Source organism: Ranitomeya imitator, chromosome 4 (genome assembly GCF_032444005.1).
Source record: "Ranitomeya imitator isolate aRanImi1 chromosome 4, aRanImi1.pri, whole genome shotgun sequence".
NCBI classification, from domain to species: domain Eukaryota; kingdom Metazoa; phylum Chordata; class Amphibia; order Anura; family Dendrobatidae; genus Ranitomeya; species Ranitomeya imitator.
The window spans coordinates 55,877,006-55,896,262 of NC_091285.1; the positions used below are offsets into that span (position 1 = coordinate 55,877,006).

At 40.9% G+C, this 19,257-nt stretch overlaps 1 protein-coding gene across 29 annotated transcripts in view; it reads right to left on the reverse strand.

Annotated features, from left to right (window-relative positions):
* The window catches only part of LOC138675459 (protocadherin gamma-B2-like), a 502,075-nt gene that overhangs the window by 67,379 nt on the left and 415,439 nt on the right, over positions 1 to 19,257 (reverse strand). Inside the window, exon 1 of one of the 29 annotated variants that reach the window (XM_069763705.1) lies at positions 10,930 to 13,537. The exons of 27 other annotated variants lie outside the window; for them this stretch is intronic. In XM_069763705.1, the coding sequence (XP_069619806.1) occupies positions 10,930 to 13,506 (2,577 nt within the window). In that variant the 5' untranslated portion in view covers positions 13,507 to 13,537. Of the gene's footprint in view, positions 1 to 506; positions 3,097 to 10,929; positions 13,538 to 19,257 lie in introns of those variants that run through there. One more of the 29 variants, XM_069763723.1, reaches the window with a different exon arrangement.

A 19,257-nucleotide genomic window follows, 5' to 3' on the forward strand; every position in this document is an offset into this window, starting at 1 on the left:
TATTTATGAGCGCTTTGTGACATTTACAACTTATCGCCTGTCCATAGGGTAGGGGATAAGTGAGTACTTGGAGTCCTTCCCCATGAGCTATGTCACAAGAACAGTTGTACTTCATATGGACGTAATATGGCCTCTGAATAAGTCCTAAAATCTTCATTTTAGAAACCAAAAAGGTGATATAAACATATGTAATGCATATTTGAAAAGGCTAATACAATTGTGAAGAAGCAATGAAGTTGAATACTTTTCTTCTTAAAAAAGGCAAAAGAATGTGAATGATATATTATGTTTAACTTAAGGTTGTTAATATGTAACATCTCCATTTTTTATTAAATCAAGCTTGGAGAATAATCATTTAGAATGTTCTGAACTAAAAAAATGCCCAGCGTGGTTATTGTCTTGCCTATATCATTATGCTAAGTTTGGAATACTTTTGAACCAATATTTTGTGATATCTTGTAAAATATGCTTAATAAAACAGATTGAACATAATGATCCGAACTTACCTGAGATATCAAATTCTCTACAGGTGTACAATTCTTTAAAGTTTCATTTCCAATGCCAGATTCATCAGCATCTATTAGACTGTCCACAGGAACGTTGTGTTGGGGTTTAAGAAAAGCAAATTCCGTCTCACTTGGATCCAGAGTTACACAAACATCATAGGGATATGGCAGAGGTAATGTCCCAGGGTTAAACTGTGAAATAAATCTGGGATTGACCTGTGGATATAGACTTGTACTCAAGGACCCAAATGATGATGACTTAGACTCTTTATATTTGGAGACAACTGCAATAATCACAGTCAACATGAAGAAAAAGGAAATCAGTGCCAAGGCGATCACCAAGTAGAATTGTAGGTTGGACTGAGATTCTTCTTTGTTAGACTGACTGCTCAGCTCAGGAAGAAACTGATGAAAATGATCAGCAATCACCATGGTTAGAGTGACTGAAGATGAACGGGAGGGAATCCCATTGTCTTTTACTAGAACCACAATTCCATGTTTCATGATGTCCTTTTCTTGAAATCCACGTGATGTCCTGATCTCTCCTGTGTGCTGGTCAATGGTGAAGAGTGATGGTTCTGGTGACTGTAAAAAGTAAGACAACCAGGAATTGTGTCCAGAGTCAGCGTCCACTGCCACCACCTTAGATACTAAAGAGCCTTGTTCAGAGGTCCAAGGAACCATCTCAAATGATGGGCTATCAGCGTCTGATGATGGATATAGAATGACTGGAGAATTATCATTCTGGTCTACTATACATATTCTTAGTGTTGTACTGCTGTTCAGAGAAGGAGATCCATTGTCTCTGGCGATGATTTGGATATTAAATTCTTTATGCTTCTCATAATCAAATGAACGTTGAGCATAAATGACCCCAGTTACAGGATTCATGGAGATGTAAGAAGACAGAGGATCTTCATCATATCTAGTCATTATAGAATAAGTTATCTTTGCATTTTCTACATTGTCCAGATCTCTTGCTCGAATACTAAATATTGAGGCTCCTGGAGAATTATTTTCCGGTATAAAAGCAGTGTAGCCTAATTTCTCAAACACTGGAGCATTGTCATTGACATCTGATATATCAAGGCTTATAACTTTTCTAGAAGTCATTTCTAGAGACCCTTTGTCTGAGGCTTGTATTGTGATGTTGTAGGATGATATTTTTTCTCTATCTAGACTATTTTTTGTAAGCACTTTATAAAAATTACTTGCTGATATCAGTTCAAAAGGTACGCTTTCTGTTATTATACATTGAACCTCACCATTTTCTCCAGAGTCAAGATCATGAACATTAATCAGAGCTACTACAGAACCAGGGGCAGAATTCTCAGGGATTATAGAAATTGATGAGGTTATAGATATCTCAGGAGCATTGTCATTTTCATCTATGATTTCTATTAAAACCTTGGCTTTGGCTGCTAGACCTCCTCCATCTTCAGCTTGCACTGAAATTTCGTAAAACCTGGAAACTTCATAATCTATTTGCCCTTTTGTTTTAATCTCTCCATTTCTGGGATTAATGGTAAATGTCTGTAGAATGTCATTTGATGTAGTTCTAAACGAGTAAGTGATTTGTGCATTGACTCCTTCATCTTCATCACTTGCACTGACCTGCAGAATTGTAGAATTCACCGGTATATTTTCTCTGACACTTACTTTATACACATCCTGTGTAAATACTGGAGAATTATCATTGATATCATTAATGATAATATTAATTAGGGCAGTGCCTGTCTGTACAGGATTTCCTCCATCAGAAGCTGTGAGGATGAGTTCATGCTTGTTCTGTGTCTCTCGGTCTAGAGGTTTCTCTAGTATCAGCTCTGGAAATACACTGCCATCAGTGCTGACCTTCTCTCCAAGAGCAAAATACTGGTTCTCACTGAGGCTGTAGCTGATCAGGGAATTAACACCGACATCCAGATCTTCTGCATCTTGTAAAAGAAACCTTCTTCCTGGGGAGGTAGATTCACTCATTTCTATTCTTATTGTATCAGCAATAAATGTAGGAGGATTGTCATTTATATCCTGAATATTGATCTTTACATTGAAGACATTTAGTGGATTTTCCACCACAACATCAAATGTAAGGACACAATCAGCTGCAGCTCTGCACAATGTCTCCCTGTCTATCCTATCAGCAATGTACAGGTTTCCACTATCTGTATTAATGCTAAAATATTTCTCAGATATATTAGACACAATGCGTAAATTGCTTTTGGAAAGATCTTTAACATTTATTTCTAGATCCTTTGCTAGATTTCCCACAATAGAACCTTTTCTTAATTCTTCATTAATGGAATAATGAATCTGACCAGAGACTGAATGACACAGCCAGGAAAATAAGAAGGGAAATATTACTTGCCATCTGAGTCCTTGCACTGATTGTCCTTCCTGCAGTTGTAATCCGGCCATCCTTCTTCTCACCAGAAATATAATGGTAAAAATCCTTCTTATATTTATAATCAGCAGAAAATAATCCGTCTTCTTTCTGAGTCCTGTACCCGGCACATCCCAGTGTGAAATGCTGTGTATTTCTTCTTGCAGTTGAACACTGTCTGCATCATGGAGGCGATTCTGGATTTGCAGAATATTTTCCTTATTGGTGAACAGCGGCGCTCTGAGGCCAATATGGGGAACTGCAGCATCAGTCACTTAGGTTCTAAGAGACTATTTTTGTAGTGTACATACACTATTATTATATACAATAAAATACAGTCAATATACATTATAATTTAATGTTACCATAGTAGAAATATTGAATTACTTAAAAGAATTTATCTACTTTGGACCAGAAGTTTAGCTAAGTTTTTGCAAAGCTTGTAACATATGAATTAAAAAAATATAAAAATTTAATTATAATATCTGGTTAGGCATGGCATGATTATGAAATGTAGTCTTTTTTGTTAATTTGAAATGACTTTTTGTCCCCTTGTAGTAAATTATTTGTTAAATAGCGACAATATCTGCTAATCTTCAATCAGAAAATTCTCGTAGTTTTAGAAGATGCTACCAACCATCCTTATGATGCTTACTATTTCAATCAAAATTGTAAATTATATGTAATTTAATATAGTATAATATACAATACTTATTAGGTCAGAAAGTTTGGAAAATAAAAGGTACTATATTTAGAATCCTTTTTTGTTAAATGAGCACCATACTAATCAGTTGATGATAGGGTTCCCCAATACATGGAGCCCCACTCTTCAACGCAAATAGGTTTGTGAGCTGAAGAAGAAGTATTCAACTTTCCCGCAATTACATTATAGGAGAAATGAAGCGTTACTCAAGGTTTCTAAAACAGTATTTTAAATGAGGGAATGTCTACTGCTATTGGCTTACTTATTCTTTGTTGCTGGTTAACAGGCTTGAACATTGCTTAACTATCTGATCTCGTGTTCGTAAAATGTTCCTCAGAAATATAAAAATATTAATAAAGGAAATAAACACATTCATAAAACACCCTTAAATATCAAACTCACACTCAATTACTCTTGGGAACCTCTTCTTTCCTCAGAATTCCTTGTATCTCCAGTATTAGATTAGAATATCCACAGCCTACAAGTCTCCTTACACACTAAGGAGGAGGGGAGGAGCTTCCTACTGCACTACTGCACATGCTCACTGGAACCTGTCTTACCAACAATCTAAGACGGGTTTCTGTGCATTTATCAAGATGACGGCTATTTTTCTTCTGTAATAATTACCTCTCTAGAAAACTGTGTGTTATTTGCTAATTAAAGGTATTTATGACTTTATTTACAAGAACATTTGCTTTCATTATATATTTCAGGTCTTGAGGAACCTCTTTAAAATATCAATTTCTGCTCCTTTTCATCTCAATTAAATATGACCCTTGAGATACAGTGCAGGTTGAAATTTCTGTACAAATCCATGTCCTTGTTTGTAAGCTGACATTTTGAATGTTTTTTTAAATGGCTTTCACTAAGCTTCCAACCCTGTATAAAGATTCCTCGTCCTAAGCCCTGTGTGCAATAGAAGTGCATTACTTATAAATTACATTTTAGCCAGGCCCTACTCTTTAGATACCTGCCAGCAAACAGAAGATTAAAGCAACTACCATGATGATTTTCAACATTTCAATATTTCTGTATCAGCAACATTCATATAATTATGCAAACTGACAAATACATTGGCTAAGATTACTGTTTCTAAAAAATAAAATTGAAACATTTCTCAATATACATGATGGTGAAAGTATTGTACTCACAATATAGCTTTTAGTGAGCTTTAAAATGACCAAAACAATAAAAATGTACAAAAATATAAATTTTACGAAAGGCCAATACAAGTTGTGTATCGGATCTTTCGCAAATATTGAGGACATGAGATTTTAAAGTGATTTTATCAGCAATGTCTCTCATAAAGTAACCATAGGATGAAGAGCAGTGTGTGAGCATGTGTGTAGGATGGACATACACTACAATGCTTTAGGCATTACTGGGAACGGGAGCTGCCGGCAGCATCGCGAGCATCGGGAAGGCCGTGGGAAGGCTGCGGGGGACGCCGGAAGGTAAGAATATCACAATTTTTTATTTTTTTAAATTATTTTTAACATTATATCTTTTTGCTATAGTAAAAAGAGAGAGAGAGAGCGAGAGAGTTTTTCCCTGATGGGAAATTCTTCCATGCATGCTCAGTTTCAAAAGACGGCATCCGTTGCTGGATTCCTGCTTTTGACAGTTAGCGACGGAGCGATTTTCCACTGTGCAGAAAAAATGTTCCTCTGTGCGTTGTCACCACCCGACGGACAACAATTTTACGATGGATCCTGCGCACGACGAATGAAACGGAAGGCCATCCATCACTATCCGTTGCTAATACAAGTCCATGAGAAAAAAACGGATCCAGCAGAAACACTTGCTGGATCCGTTCTTTTCACAAAACGATGCATTGTGAAGGGAAAAAGAAAGACGGAAGTGTGAAAGAGGCCTAAGAAGGAATCAGTTTCCTACAACTTGGCAGTAGTTAACTGCACTCATTTATTAGCAATGGTCTTGAAGAGGATGAGTAGTATAGCCCATGCTTCTCCAGCTTTAGTATTTTCTGCTCTCAGTTAAAATATGTTGCCTATGTTTTCTTCCACCTTGGACACAGAAGAGGGCCCCCGACACGTGCGTCGTTTTTTGACCAAAATCGGACGCACAGAAAATGCAACTTGTCGGAAACGACGCAAGTGTCGAAAAACGCTACACAAAAAACGCACGCGTCCCCTATGTTAAACATAGGGGCGCGTCGCCGCTGCGTCGCGCCTGCGTCGCCGCTGCGTCGCCGGCGCAACAGCGACGCACATTGGCGGAACGCCAATGTGAACGTAGACTTACAGAAAGAATTACATCCAAATTCTGACAGGGGTTATTCAGAGTATCAGAACTCTACAGGATTGTTAGCCTTGCAGGGTTAAGGTACCTTCACACTAAACGATATCGCTAGCGATCCGTGACGTTGCAGCGTCCTCGCTAGCGATATCGTTCAGTTTGACACGCAGCAGCGATCAGAATCCTGCTGTGATGTCGTTGGTCGGGGCTAGAAGGCCAGAACTTTCTTTGGTCGCTGGCTCTCCCGCTGACATCGCTGAATCGGCGTGTGTGACACCGATTCAGCGTTGTCTTCGCTGGTAACCAGGGTAAACATCGGGTTACTAAGCGCAGGGCCGCGCTTAGTAACCCGATGTTTACCCTGGTTACCATCGTAAAAGTAAAAAAACAAACACTACATACTTACCTACCGCTGTCTGTCCCCGGCGCTCTGCTTCCTGCTCTGGCTGTGAGCACAGCGGCCGGAAAGCAGAGCGGTGACGTCACCACTGTGCTTTCCGGCTGCCTGGCGTTCACAGCCAGAGCAGGAAGCAGAGCGCTGGGGACAGACAGCGGTAGGTAAGTATGTAGTGTTTGTTTTTTTACTTTTACGATGGTAACCAGGGTAAACATCGGGTTACTAAGCGCGGCCCTGCGCTTAGTAACCCGATGTTTACCCTGGTTACCGGCATTGTTGGTCGCTGGAGAGCGGTCTGTGTGACAGCTCTCCAGCGACCAAACAGCGACGCTGCAGCGATCCGGATCGTTGTCTGGATCGCTGCAGCGTCGCTTAGTGTGAAGGTACCTTTAGGCTCTGTTCACACTTATTGTTTTTATTATGTTTGGTTTATGTGCCAAAGCGACCATTAATAAAGTAATTAGAGTCACTGTGAATCGGTTTGCTACAGAAAAAAGAACAAGAAGTACCGTATTTTCCGGTGTATAAGTTGACTTTTTCACCCCTGAAAATCTTCTCAAAAGTCGAGGGTCGTCTTATACGCTGGGTACGGCGTGTGCATCACACGACCGCGATGTCATCTCTGATCCTTTGCGCAATGCATCCTTGGGAACGGAGGCCACCGCTTGCATCGCTGAGAGCCGGGGGCCGTCGGAAGGTAAGTATAGCCATGTTTTTTATTTTTATTGTTTTCTTTTACATGGATATGGATCCCAGGGCCCGAAGGAGAGTCTCCACTCCTCCAGACCTTGGGAACCATCTGGACCGCACACGCCGTATAAGACGACACCTGGCATATAAGATGACCCCCGTCTTATACGGCGAGTATATCCCAAACTCCATATTTTATATGGAAAAGTTGGGGGTCGTCTTATACGCCCAGTCATCTTATAGACCCGAAAATACGGTATTCATACAAAGGGATCACCATAAAAATGACAAAAATGTTATTGATATAGCAAGATGCATGCAATGACCATACATTTAAAAAAACAATTAAAAAACCAAGTGACTATACAAATTCATGCCAAGACAACGAAATAAGGTTGTAGTGGACCCTAAAGAGACAAGAATATTTTAAATTACCATGTGACATGCAGGGGTGTAAGTAAAAAAACATATATCGGTTAACATGCATCCATGTTATTAAATGGATATAGACGATAGCCAAATCCCATGAATGGTTAAATAAGACATAGTAGATATAGAAAAACTGACTGAACAGCAATCTAGTCTGAACTGGTGCATAACCAAAAAAGTCATATAGCAAATAGATTAATGGCTGCACTCAAAATTAATCTGTGCTAGAGCAAGGAAATGTGCGATACATGAAATGGGAATAGCATAATGGCTTGTGAAATATATGAAAAAACACATGAGATTCTTAGCACAAGATTTGGTACCCATCCGTTCTGAGATTACCTTGACGATTGGTGGATGGGCTCACAACTTTTGGCCAAATCTTGTGCTAAGAATCTCACATGTTTTTTCATATATTTCACAAGCCATTATGCTATTCCCATTTCATGTATCGCACATTTCCTTGCTGTAGCACAGTAAATTTTGAGTGCAGCCATTTATCTATTTGCTATATGTCTTTTTTGGTTATGCACCAGTTCAGATTAGATTGCTGTTCAGTCAGTTTTTCTATATCTACTATGTACTATTTTTTCTGACTTGAACGCCCCGCCCTTCACCATGCTGTGATTTTAACTACATCCTAACACAGTTGGTTCTGAGCTTCCTATATAAGCAGGCTTTACCACGTTATTAGCCATAGGTAAGTGTTCACACTAGGCAGTCAGCTCAGGTACCCATCCGTTCTGAGATTACCTTGACGTTTGGTGGATGGGCTCACAACTTTTGGCCAAATCTTGTGCTAAGAATCTCATGTGTTTTTTCATATATTTCACAAGCCATTATGCTATTCCCATTTCATGTATCGCACATTTCCTTGCTCTAGCACAGATTAATTTTGAGTGCAGCCATTAATCTATTGGTTAAATAAGACAGCAGGTACAAGGGAGAGCAGCAATATGCCAGTATAACCCCCCTGAAACGAATCAAACCATAACCAAATGAAGGCATTAACAATACCACTATATCCTTAAACAAGAGGCAGCATGTATACTTATCACTCCATAATAAACAGCCCCCAAAGTGCAGAAGGGAGGGGGTCAAAGAAGGTGGAGCAAAACTTCACCCGTTTTGACACAAGTGTGTCATTCTCAGGGGTAACTGGTTGATCCCTATACCACTGGGTGGTGCCCACCATAACATTATTTCTTACACATGAATCGGTTTGCAGGAATGATGCAAAAATGACATCATCCCAGGCTAGCTAATCAAAGGAAGAGGCATGGATGCCAGGACGTAGGACTTGGTTCTCTGAGCTCCTATCCCGCAACCAGAGATTACTGACCGGCCACTGGACTGGGTCCTGCGATTCAATTCAGATCAACTCTGTAAGTAATGCAAACAAAGATTTGAATACACTTTTCCACTGTATAAGGAAGGAGAATCTGTTGTGCATTCTTATATAGAAGCACGCGATACCATTTTTTTCAGGAAACACATACTATATACCATATTATGTACTTTTTTATTACTGTGAAGTCCTAGGGATGACATATACCAATGTAAGCATACACAGTGATATATATCTCAGCCATGTACACCTCTCTTTGTCATACAAAAATCAAGCTTTATTTTCAAGGTTTTCACAATAAAATCTATTTAACTTTTGAGAATTATTTCATAACTTAAAGTAGTAGAATTTATGATTCAAGTAGGACTTTTGTGCATGATCTGTTGTTAGAATACGCCATCTCTTTTTGTTTGGTGGGAGCTTTTGCCCAACCCCCTCAGAGCTTTAGGCAAGAGTGGCATTACTACTTTACTAATTAATAGTGTTGATCAAGCACTGAAATGCTAAAGTACTTGTTACTGGAATCAGGCGCATCGGACTCTCGGATCTGCTCTACTCGAGGACCGAGCATAATGGAAGTGAATGGCAAACTCAAGCATTTTTCTGGATGACAGTAAAAATCTCTCTTTCTCTCTTACGAGCACTCAAGTACCATACAATACTTGGCACTGCTTGCTACTCAATTGAGCATCCCGATGCTCGATTGTGTATCGAACAGTGCCGAGCATGCTCACCCATCATTACTAGATAAGTAAAATCTCTCTGTCAAAGTTGAATCCCAATAATATTATGTTCCAGTGATTAGATTCCAGTGATATTATATCCCAATGATATACTAGAACATTGCATAATGGGAATACTCTGCTACTGAAACTTACCATATGTTTCGGACTATAAGATGCACCAGACCATTAGATGCATCTAGGTTTTAGAGGAAATTAAGAAAAAAAAAAATTGAAGCAAAAAATGTGGTAAATTCTTTACTTAATATCCTTATACATGACCCCTTATCCCCATCCTGATACACATGGCCCCCTCATCCCTATCCTGGTATGCATGGCTCCCTCATCCCTAGCCTGGTATGCATGCCCCCTTATCTCTATCCTGGTTTGCAGGGCCCCATCTCGTCCTGTTATGCATGGCCCCATCCCTATCCTAGTATGCAGGGCCCCATCGATAACCTGGTATGATTGTCCCTCATCCCCCTCCTGGTATGCATGGCTCTATCCTTATCCTGGAATGATTGGCCCTCACCCCATACTGGTATGCATGGCCCCATCTGAAAACATAAAAAAAACCCAAACCATTATATTTACCTTCCTGGTGCTCTCTCGCAGCATCTTGTTCCAATGCCAGCAGCTGATTTATCCTTGTAAGCAGCACATGGCAGGGATGTCATGAGCTGCTTGCAAGCCAAAGGGCAGCTGCCGGAATGCTCACTGCTCTGCATGCTGGGACTGTATGCGTGGAGAGCAGTGAGTATTCATTGCTCTTTAATAGCGAGCACAGTGTCTGCTGGAGCATTCCTGCAGCTGTCGGTGGTCACATGTGCCACCACTAAAGGGAATGAATATTCACCGCATTCCACTCCCATGTGCTGGTAACGGAACAAGATGCTGCAAGGGAGGAACAAGAAGATAAGTATCATGTTTTTTTTTAAATGTTTTCGGATGGGGCCATGCATACCAGAATGGGGTTGAGGGCCAATCATACCAGGATAAAGATGGTGCCATGCATACCAGGATTGGAATGGAGGCCAATCATATCAGGATGTTATTAACGAGAATCGAATATTCTTTGCTCTCCACACCCATGAATGCAGTGAATATTAATTTCTCTTTAGCAGCGGGTACAGGAGTTAGTCGCAGAATCTGGCTCCTGACTCTGTGACTCGCTGCCTCGCCGCTGCCGCTCCCCCACCTCCCCACCAGAGCCAGAGCTGAAACATCCGGACTATAAGATGCAACCCCCATTTTCCGCAACATTTTTGGAGAAAAAAAGTGTATCTTATAGTCCAAAAAATATGATACTTAGCTATATTCTCATTAAATCAACCTAAAAAGGTTAAAATAAAGGTTAAATATACCAATAAAGGCTTAAGACACAAAAATAAATTAAAGATAACTAAAATACCAATTTAATAATATGAATCAATTCGTTAAAAATTGCCATATTTATGATGTAATAATATTATAAAAATAGCATGTAACATACCTGCAATATAAGATTTTGTACAGGTACAGGGTTCTTTAACAATTCATTTCCTATTCCAGAATCCTCTGCATCTATTAAACTGTCCACAGGAACATTGTTCTGGGGTTTAAGAAAAGCAAATTCCCTCTCACTTGGGTCCAGAGATACACAAACATCATAGGAATATGGCAGAGGTAATGTCCCAGGGTTAAACTGTGAAATAAATCGGGGATCCATTTGTGGATATAGACTTGTACTCAAGGGCCCAAATGAAGATGACTTAGACTCTTTATATTTGGAGACAACTGCAATAATCACAGTTAGCATGAAGAAAAAAGAAATCAGTCCCAAGGCGATTACCAAGTAGAATTGTAGGTTGGACTGAGATTCTTCTTTGTTAGACTGACTGCTCAATTCAGGAAGAACCTCATGAAAATGATCAGCAATCACCATGGTTAGAGTGACTGAAGCAGAGCGGGAGGGAATCCCATTGTCTTTTACTAGAACCACAATTCCTTGTTTCATGATGTCCTTTTCTTGAAATCCACGTGATGTCCTGATCTCTCCTGTGTGCTGGTCAATGGTGAAGGTTGATGGTTCTGAAGACTGTAGAAAGTAAGACAACCAGGAATTGTGTCCAGAGTCTGCGTCCACTGCCACCACCTTGGATACTAAAGAGCCGTGTTCAGAGGTCCAAGGAACCATCTCAAATGTTGAACTGTCAACCTCTGGTGATGGGTACAGAATGACTGGAGAATTATCATTCTGATCTACTATACATATTCTTAGTGTGGTACTGCTGTTCAGAGATGGAGATCCATTGTCTCTGGCGATGATTTGGAAAATAAAATCTTTATGCTTCTCATAATCAAATGACCGTTGAGCATAGATGACCCCAGTTACTGGATTCATGGAGATGTACGAAGACAGGAGATCTTCTTCATCACTTCTAGTCATTACAGAATAAGTTATCTTAGCATTGTCGTCACCGTCCAAATCTCTCGCTTGAATAAAAAATATTGAAGCTCCAGGGAAATTATTTTCATTGACTATTGCAGTGTAAACTAATTTCTCAAACACTGGAGCATTGTCATTGACATCTGATATATCAAGCCTAATAACTTTTTCAGAACTCCTTTGAGGAGACCCTTTATCAGAAGCTTGAATTGTGATGTTGTAGGAAGACATCATTTCTCTATCTAGACTACGTTTTGTAACAATTTCATGAAAATTATTGGCTGATGAGATCAACTCAAAAGGCAAATCCCCCATTATTATACATTGAACCTCAGCATTTTCTCCTGAGTCGGGATCATGAACTTGAATCAGTGCCACCATAGTACCAGGGGGTGAATCCTCAGGAATTAGATCTGATGATGAGGTTATAGATATCTCAGGAGCATTGTCATTTTCATCTGTTATTTCTATTAAAACCTTGGCTTTGGCTGCTAGACCTCCTCCATCTTCTGCTTGCACTGAAATTTCATAAAACCTTGAAACTTCATAATCTATTTGTCCTTTTGTTTTAATCTCTCCATTTCTGAGATTAATAGTAAATGTCTGTAGAATGTCATTCGATGTAGTTCTAATAGAGTAAGTGATTTGTGCATTGAGTCCTTCATCTTCATCACTTGCACTGACCTGCAGAATTGTAGAATTCACCGGTATATTTTCTCTGACACTTACTTTATATACATCCTGTGTAAATACTGGAGAATTATCATTGAAGTCAGTGATAATGATATTAATTAGGGCAGTGCCTGTCTGTACAGGATTTCCTCCATCAGAAGCTGTGAGGATGAGTTCATGCTTGTTCTGTGTCTCTCGGTCTAGAGGTTTCTCTAGTATCAGCTCTGGAAATACACTGCCATCAGTGCTGACCTTCTCTCCAAGAGCAAAATACTGGTTCTCACTGAGGCTGTAGCTGATCAGGGAATTAACACCGACATCCAGATCTTCTGCATTATGCAAAAGAAATCTTCTTCCTGGGGAGGTAGATTCACTCATTTCTATTCTTATTGTATCAGCAATAAATGTAGGAGGATTGTCATTTATATCCTTAATATCAATGCTGACACTCACAATTTTCAACGGATTTTCCACCAGAGCATCAAATGTAAGGACACAATCAGCTGCAGCTCTGCACAATGTCTCTCTGTCTATCCTATCAGCAATGTACAGGTTTCCATTAATCAAGTTTATATTGAAATATTTCTCAGAGATTTTAGACACAATACGTAATTTCCTTCTGGAGAGATCCTTAACATTTAATTCAAGATCCTTTGCTAGATTTCCCACAATAGAACCTTTTCTTAATTCTTCATTAATGGAATAATGAATCTGACCAGAGACTGAATGACACAGCCAGGAAAATAAGAAGGGAAATATTACTTGCCATCTGAGTCCTTGCACTGATTGTCCTTCCTGCAGTTGTAATCCAGCCATCCTTCTTCTCACCAGAAATATAATGGTAAAAATCCTTCTTATATTTATAATCCAGCAGAAAATAATCCGTCTTCTTTCTGAGTCCTGTACCCGGCACATCCCAGTGTGAAATGCTGTGTATTTCTTCTTGCAGTTGAACACTGTCTGCATCATGGAGGCGATTCTGGATTTGCAGAATATTTTCCTTATTGGTGAACAGCGGCGCTCTGAGGCCAAAACGGGGAACTGCAGCGTCAGTGACTTCAGTTCTAACAGAAACCACTTTTGGAGGAGTTGTACACTATAAATATGTCATCTAATAGATTATACTCAAAACTGATATAACTGACAAAAATATAGTAGAATTACTTATACACATTCTTCAATAGCTGGTGGGAATTAATATAATGACCAACAGGTAAGAAGATACCTTTGCTTTACTTGAATCAATTAATTTTCAAATTGTTCAAATTGTTTATCTTGAAAGCGGAATACCTGTAATTCTTACTTATTGACAGGATGGGGTATGGTAATCTATAGGAATGATGAAGATTACGTTGTGCTCTAGTTAGTACTTAGGACCTCAGATATGTTAATGGTGGGAGTTCCGTGAATAGGTGATACATTTAATGTTTAGGCAAACACCTGTGAAATGTGTCACCAAAATATATTTAGCTCTATTCAAAGTTTCTAAATGTATATAATATTAGAATTGTATGTTTTACTTCAAAATATTATCCTGATTCCAAGACCAATAGTATTAGCTTCCGTTATTATTATGTAAATGCTATGGATAGAATTTCCTCAGAAATATTCTGGGGTACTGTCATGAAACACAGTCCAAAACTTCTAGTGCCTAAAAAGTGTTGTCTCATTTTTCTTTCTTTAGGAATGAACTCCTCCCCATCCTCCCAGCTTCCTGCTTGCAGGGTGAAGTGCACTTCTGATTCATTGACATTTCAGACCTATGGTGTACTTGTGTCCCTTGTCCTAACCATATACTTTTTGATGGTTTAAGTAAGGATTGGGGAATATGAGTACCGCGGCCCATTTACAGCCCCGATGACCTTTTTTTGGCTCCCGGGCAGATTGTCCGGAATCACAGCACCCGGCCAACAGCTGTATTTGATGGCCACCGGCCTTTTAATTTCTTGTTGCTCCATGAGCACACGCTTGAATTGTTCATTATTGAGCGCTGAGGCACACGGCAATGAAAGATTTACATCCTGACACCAGTGTCAGCATCAGGACGTACTTTGTGTGCAGACTTAGAGTGCAATTTGTACGGCCCCCGAAGGATGGTATAAATATCCAATTGGCCCTTGGCAGAAAAATGGTTCCTCACCACAGCTTTGCCTCTCCACCATTAGAGGAGCACAGTGACATTGAAGCTGGTCAGTCTCAAAGATCCAGTCTTCCTCCGGGAAGCACTTTCAAACTATAATGAAAAGAGCTTGTAAACACTGTGCTCAATGCCTTGGTGACCTGTCACCACTGAAATACTGTGGTAGTGGCATGTAATCAAGACAATGAGCAGAAGACAATCAAATTTAAGGTTCCAGGTTCTTAAGAACAGAAAGAACTTTTATTAATAAGTAAACTGCAAAGTTACTTGTTTTTGCTTTAGTATAATGAGAATAAACTTTTAAAGGTTAATTGCCCCCACTGACGCTAGCTGCCTGCCTGAGTCTACAGTCCCAAGGCTACAGCCTCACACCACATATGAATAGAGTGTTATAGTGTTCACTGGCATAAGCCAAACACATTTGATACTAGTGCAGAACCGTGCGGCCATGCAAACCTTTTATAGTTGCAGCTCTTCAGGACCTTCCTGGTGGACCAATGGGAGCTGTTACAGGACCTGAGCATGTGACTACCGACCTCCAATGAGAGGTCCTCCCATTGGCATGCTCAGTGCATGGAAAGCAGGACTTAGTCCCAGAAAAGCGTGCTCACCGCTGACCAGTGCTGGCTACAAAGGCAGAGCCTGGAAAGCCAGCAGTAACCATTCGCACAGTATCAGGCTGTGCCAGATGCTGGGACCGACATCTCCACTAAGCAGGTTCCACTGTGGCTGAAGGAGAATGGGACACCGCAGCAGACATGGTTTGAGATTCCCCCCATGCAGCGGTGGGAACTCGACACCTAACAGCTGTGACTTCAAGTTTTCAGGACTGACTACCACCATCAGTGACACCCCGATTTTGTGGGCACCCACAGAGCAGAGGTAACAAAAAGCTTAGGAAGCTGACAGTGCATTGAAGCACATGGCCAGGTGACTTGATTGTCCCAACCTGGATTCTCCAAGCATTTTTGAGAGGTTCAATGATATGCCAAAGCTGGCATAGTGTAGAAAGTCAAATCTAGGACCGATGTCTCCACTGCGGCTGGAGGAGAATGGGAGACCGCAGCAGACATGGTTCGAGATTCCCCCTGTGCAGCAGTGGGAACTCGACACCTAACATTATCCCCCCCCTCCTCCTTGAGCCCGAATGTACTCCACAGGTTCCCAGGTTCTGTCCTCTGGGCCGTGACCCTTCCATTCCACCTGATAGTATTTCTTGCCATGTACCACCTTGCACCCCAGGAAACAGTTCACCTCGTACTCATCTGTGGATGAACCTGATGTCCCGGCAGATGACTCGGAAAAGCGGGACATATACACGGGCTTTAAGAGAGAAACATGAAAGGTGTCGGTGATACCAAGGCACGGAAGAATAGCCAATTGGTTGACCACAGGGTTAAAGGGACACTGTCACCTGAATTTGGAGGGAACAATCTTCAGCCATGGAGGCGGGGTTTTTGGGTGTTTGATTCACCCTTTCCTTACCCGCTGGCTGCATGCTGGCTGCAATATTGGATTGAAGTTCATTCTCTGTCCTCCATAGTACACGCCTGCGCAAGGCAAGATTGCACCTTGTGCAGGCATGTACTACGGAGGACAGAGAATGAACTGCAATCCAATATTGCAGCCAGCATGCAGCCAGCGGGTAAGGAAAGGGTGAATCAAACACCCCAAAACCCCGCCTCCATGGCTGAAGATTGTTCCCTCCAAATTCAGGTGACAGTGTCCCTTTAAGAAGCAGGTAGATTTAGATCCTACAACATGGTTCTAGATCGATGCCCTAAGTTATTAAAGGGAACCTGTCACCCCCCAGGCGGTTTTAACTAAAAGAGTCACCTTGTGCAGCACTAATGCTGCATTCTGCCAAGGTGGCTCTTTTATTTCGGGTCCCTTCCACCGCTGAAAGAATCGTTTTTATAATTTTTCCCTTATACCTCTAATTTGTCAAGGAGGCAGGTCTTTCCCCCTGACACAGATGCCTCACAGTCATCAGTCATTTCCTCTTTTCTTCTGGGTGCCGCCTCCTCAGCGTTCAGTTATTTTCCCAGCGCCTGCGCTGTAATCTTTTTTCTTGGGCATGCGCAGTTAGTGCTGCCCGTCCACTGACATCACATGATGTCTTCCTTCTTGCGCCTGTGTGGAAGCACGGCCCGAGATCCCGCCCTGCAGTCTCTTCTGATTCATTCACACTGCAGGGCTGGGAATCTTGGGCAGTACTTCTCTGCGGTTCTCCCTCATCTCCCTCCGCCTCTTTCCTACTGTGCAGCATCATAGAAATCTGACATTATCTGACGATTCCTATGATGCTGCACAGTAGGAAAGAGGCGGAGGGAGATGAAGGAGAGCCGCAGAAAAGTACTGCGCATGCCCAAGACTCCCAGCCCCGCAGTGTGAATAAATCAGAAGAAACTGCGGGGTGGGATCTCGGGCCGCGCATCCATGCAGGCCAAAGAAGGAAGATATCATGTGAAGTCAGTGGATGGGCAGCGCTAACTGCGCACATGCCCAAGAAAAAAGATTACAGCGCAGGCGCCGGGTAAATAACTGAACGTTGAAGAGGCGGCGCCCAGAAGAAAGGAGAAAATGACTGATGGCTGTGAGGCGTCTGTGTCAGGGGGGAAAGACCTGCCCCCCTGACAAACTAAAGGTATGAGGGACAAATTATAAAAACGATTCATTCAGCGGTGGAAGGGGCCCGAACTAAAAGAGCCACCTTGGCATAATGCAGCATTAGTGCTGCACAAAGTGGCTCTTTTAGCTAAAAACACCTGGCGGGGGTGACAGGTTCCCTTTATTCATTGTTCAGGACTGGATAAGTATTGTCAAGTCAACTGTTGTAAGGCAGGAATTTAGACAACTAATTTTTGACAATTACTGTTTCGATGATGCAGAATTGTTAGCTGCACTTAAATCAGTGATGCCTGATTCTACTAGAGAATTACTGTAAAAATCTAGGATAACATATTGCTCATATTGCACTCTAATTGAAATCCAGTGAAATACATTCCAGACTTATATAAAGTAATATTAATCAAGCTTTATTAATAAAGCCTTCAATTGGAAATCCCCTTTAAATGGTGAGCACTACATTATAATGTTATATACTAGAATCACCAATATATCTAGGTATGTTGACTTTCCATGGAAAACATTTTATTTTCTAAAGATATTTTCAAAGTATTACTAGTAATGGTGTGTTGCTAGGATATGCCATCACTCTTGATTAGTGGGACCTCTGTACCAACCCGTGCTGATCCTCATAATGAAGATGATACTGTACCAGTTAAAGAGTAACCAAAGTTTATTGTTGATTTTTCATATATAACTCGCAGTGGGTGCTGAGACCCACAGTGAATGGGTAATAGGCTCCAAAGAATAGTACACCTGAACAGAGAGGAGAGCACAGCTCTTATCTGAGATTGTACACAGCCCAAAGTATGGACTTAATACAAATCATAGGCTATAAAGTCTGTTCTTTCCATAGAATCTATACTCCAACTGTGTGATTCTGACTGCTGATCTACACACTTCTGTGGGTTTATTGCAAAGGAGTGTGACTTTAAGGCCACGTTCACATGTTCAGAATTTGGCCAGTATTTGACATCAGTATTTGTAAGCCAAAACCAGGAGTAGGTGAGAGCACGGCAGCTCAATAGCAGCCACTGATTGGCTGCAGGGATCACATGGCCTAACAATGGCTGCAGGGATAACATGGCCTAACAATGTCCCATGAACCACAACAGACCATGTGTTGACATTGCTGAAACAGCACTGCTGCGGGAGCTTAGTATCTGTTATTTTTATTTTATAAGGGGAACTACTTCATTTAAAAAGTGGTTGTGCAGGCAGCGGAGAACCCATTTAAAATAAAACATAAGCGTGATCATTGAATAATGTAATACAGGAAAGGACCATTCTACCGGATAAGCAGCCCCCAAAGTACCAAACAAGGGGCTTAATAGAAAACGCTTCCTGCTTCTGTGGAGTCATGTGATGCTCAGTTGAGCTGCTGATTGGCTGCATCGCATGACTCCATGATCACACGGCTCCACCTGTTATTTAGCCCCCATAGTCGCCACTTTAGGGGATTATTTAGTGTGTAAATCAGACCTGTGGCTTAATAAGGATAATTCAGTAGTAGGCCGTTATAACACTGATCACAACTGTCACTTGTGGTAAAATGAAAGCAGCACTGTGATTGGTTGCTCTGGGCAACAGACCACAAAAACAGTTTTACTTTATAGATGGTTTTGAAAATATTGGAGAATGTATCATGGTTTCTCTTTTGATAAGTCCTGTGAGAATGTAGCAGGCGTGACAAAAATGTGTCTGTCCATGTGTAGGAAAATTATACCAGGATACCTCTCTGTAAAAAAAAACTATATACAACACTGATATAGAGGAAAACAAAAATGTCACAGATGGAGTTTAGTTTCCTCTTATTGAATGTTCAGTATTTTGGGTATTTTCTGTTTCTGTTTTTTGAAAGCCCCAGGGTTTTGTTTTATTTCACCTCTGGAGTTGTGCTACTAATCTAAGTATCTAATATACTCACCAGCCACCATCTTCAGCTCTTGCTG